The following is a 2,294-nucleotide window of genomic DNA, read 5'->3' as shown; positions in this document are numbered from 1 at the left end:
GATGAACCAGTTCAACATTGTGCCACTACATAAAAGATGATGCTACAAAACTAAATGGATCACACACATTACAGGGCAGCGCAGCAAAGCGTGCATACCGAGACCAATGCACAGCGTATTCAAGTTCCCTCTAACAAAATAAGGGTATGTCTAAGGCTCAGTCAAGGGTGTGGGCGTGGTGTTTGTGTGAGCTTGTTTATGTAGGTTTTTGCCCGGTTTTCTCCTAAAAATTGGGCACCTTCTTCTTAATTAATGAATGAGGCAAAGATTTTGCCTCTGTTTCAAAAAAAAAAAAAGGCTTAACTTATGTCTACATCATCGAGTTTTGATGCGGGCCTAAACAAAGTACAAACCGCAGTAAACACGAATCTTCAAGCAGAAACACAATCCAACGATGGAGCACGTGACTGAGACATAAGCTAGCTGAAACTTAGCAATTCCGACAAAATAAAGCATTTTGATTATCTTCTAACTTAAGAACTAGCATCAGACACCCAGCTCCTCTTTCATTGCAAAAGGAAGCTGACAGTAGTCTGCGGCAGCTCAAAAGGAATCATGGGGCTGTGACTACACATATTTAGATAATCAGATTGGCCAAATAGATTTCCAAAAACATCAAGTGCAACCAAGCTTCAGGATATTGCAAATCCATGACAAAAAAAAGGCGGAGGGCAGAAACTAGCATACTAATTGGTCAATAGCTCTGAACCTGAATAACCCCACAAAATACACCATCGTCGCTTACTTGGCAGCAGCTACAATTTGATCCAATTCTACAAAAGGAACGGTTTGAAAAGCAGCATCCAGGTTCATAAATGCATCTATTACCACACAATCTTAACATAGTATCTGATCAGAACTCCAAATTTTTAGAACACCATAGTAAGGCCATCCATGAACGCCTGAAATCATACACATGGAGATGATCACATTATTTATGCCCCAACTTTTGCTCTCAGCTCGGCGAGAATAGATGGGAAATTTTGCATCAAGGTCATGAAACTTTCAGTCAACACGGTCTTCTTGAAATTTTTCTCCTCCATAACAAAGTCAATGCACCTGCTCCTCAACTCCTGGCAACTGTACACATCAGCGCAAGATAAAGCATCGGCAACCGTATCGATGGAGACAGTCTCCCACAACTTCTGAGCACAGACAAGCTTCAACCTGTCCAATGCGTACCGATCAGCTGCAGCAAGCAGATGCTTTATCATATCAGTACAAGAGTCCCCAAGCTCTCTATCTGCAGGCAGGGAGTCAGTGTACACGAACCGGAGAAGGGTTCTAAAGACCAAAGGTTCAATTTCGTGTAGCGTGATACGTGCCATTGTACCCTCGGCCATGGGGCCGAAGAGCTCAGCTTTGAAGACCGGTGACTGTGCAGCGAGAATTGCCCTGTGCGCATGAAATGTCTGTCCATTCACGCAGAATGACACATCAGCCCCATCGGAGCAATCCAGCAAGCTGCCAAGATGGTTCTGAATATCTGAGGCTGGCACAGCAATGGAACTGTCAAGATGGCTCTGAATATCTGAGGCAGGCACAGCAATGGAGCTGTCACGCAGAACTGTGATCCCACATAAAAATGTAACGCGTCCATCCTTCACATAATTACCATACTCCAGAATACTTCGCCTCACAAACTCATGCCACCCCCTGCTCTGGGATCTGACGCCATTGGGTGGGTAAACCTTGGTACACCTCTTTACATGCCCTCGACCGCGACTGCGTCGAATGGAGGCCTCAAAGATGGCCGTGACATTTTTGGCTTTGCTGACGAGCCGTAGGTAGAGGGATAGGTATATGCCTTTGTTGGCTTTCTTGTTGCCATGTGGGTAGCAGTATATCCTCCAGACGTGTCCTGCAACGGAGATCACACCGGAGCGGACGACGTCGCCGACAGAGAGGTTCTTGGTTTCGGAATATTCAAGTTCGAACTCGATGAATCCAGAGCCCAGCATCTTGGTATCGGATTAATTACTTGCTCATACTTTTTCTGCGAAGTGCGAACTATGCATCAATTGAGAAATGATTGGGTGAAATTAACAGCAATGCACAAACTAATACTCACATCCCACGAATCAAAACTTCGAATCGAGCTACTGAACAGGACATCTGAAGAGAGAACAAAAGAGGAGGTGCTCACATCCCACGGCGGCGCTGGTGGTGGTCGGAGCTCGGAAGCTAATGCGCGTGTCGGAGGTTCCTCCCGTCTTCCTCCGTTGGCGCTTACGTGCTCCCCGCCCTCTGGCCGCGATCAGTGACCAGCCTCGCTTTGAAGGAGCGGAGAAGGG

The 2,294-nt window shown here is 46.3% G+C and overlaps 1 protein-coding gene across 1 annotated transcript; it reads right to left on the bottom strand.

Moving 5' to 3' along the window:
• Nucleotides 1-769: 769 nt before the first annotated feature.
• Nucleotides 770-1,961, bottom strand: LOC124671708 (BTB/POZ and MATH domain-containing protein 1-like). The gene has a single exon (XM_047208048.1). The coding sequence runs from the start codon at nt 1,959-1,961 to the stop codon at nt 936-938; it is 1,026 nt and encodes a 341-aa protein (XP_047064004.1). The 3' UTR covers nt 770-935.
• Between the last annotated feature and the right edge of the window lie 333 nt (nt 1,962-2,294).

The sequence above is a fragment of the Lolium rigidum genome, chromosome 7, assembly GCF_022539505.1.
Source record: "Lolium rigidum isolate FL_2022 chromosome 7, APGP_CSIRO_Lrig_0.1, whole genome shotgun sequence".
NCBI lineage: Eukaryota > Viridiplantae > Streptophyta > Magnoliopsida > Poales > Poaceae > Lolium > Lolium rigidum.
This window is presented reverse-complemented; position numbering and strand designations above follow the sequence as displayed.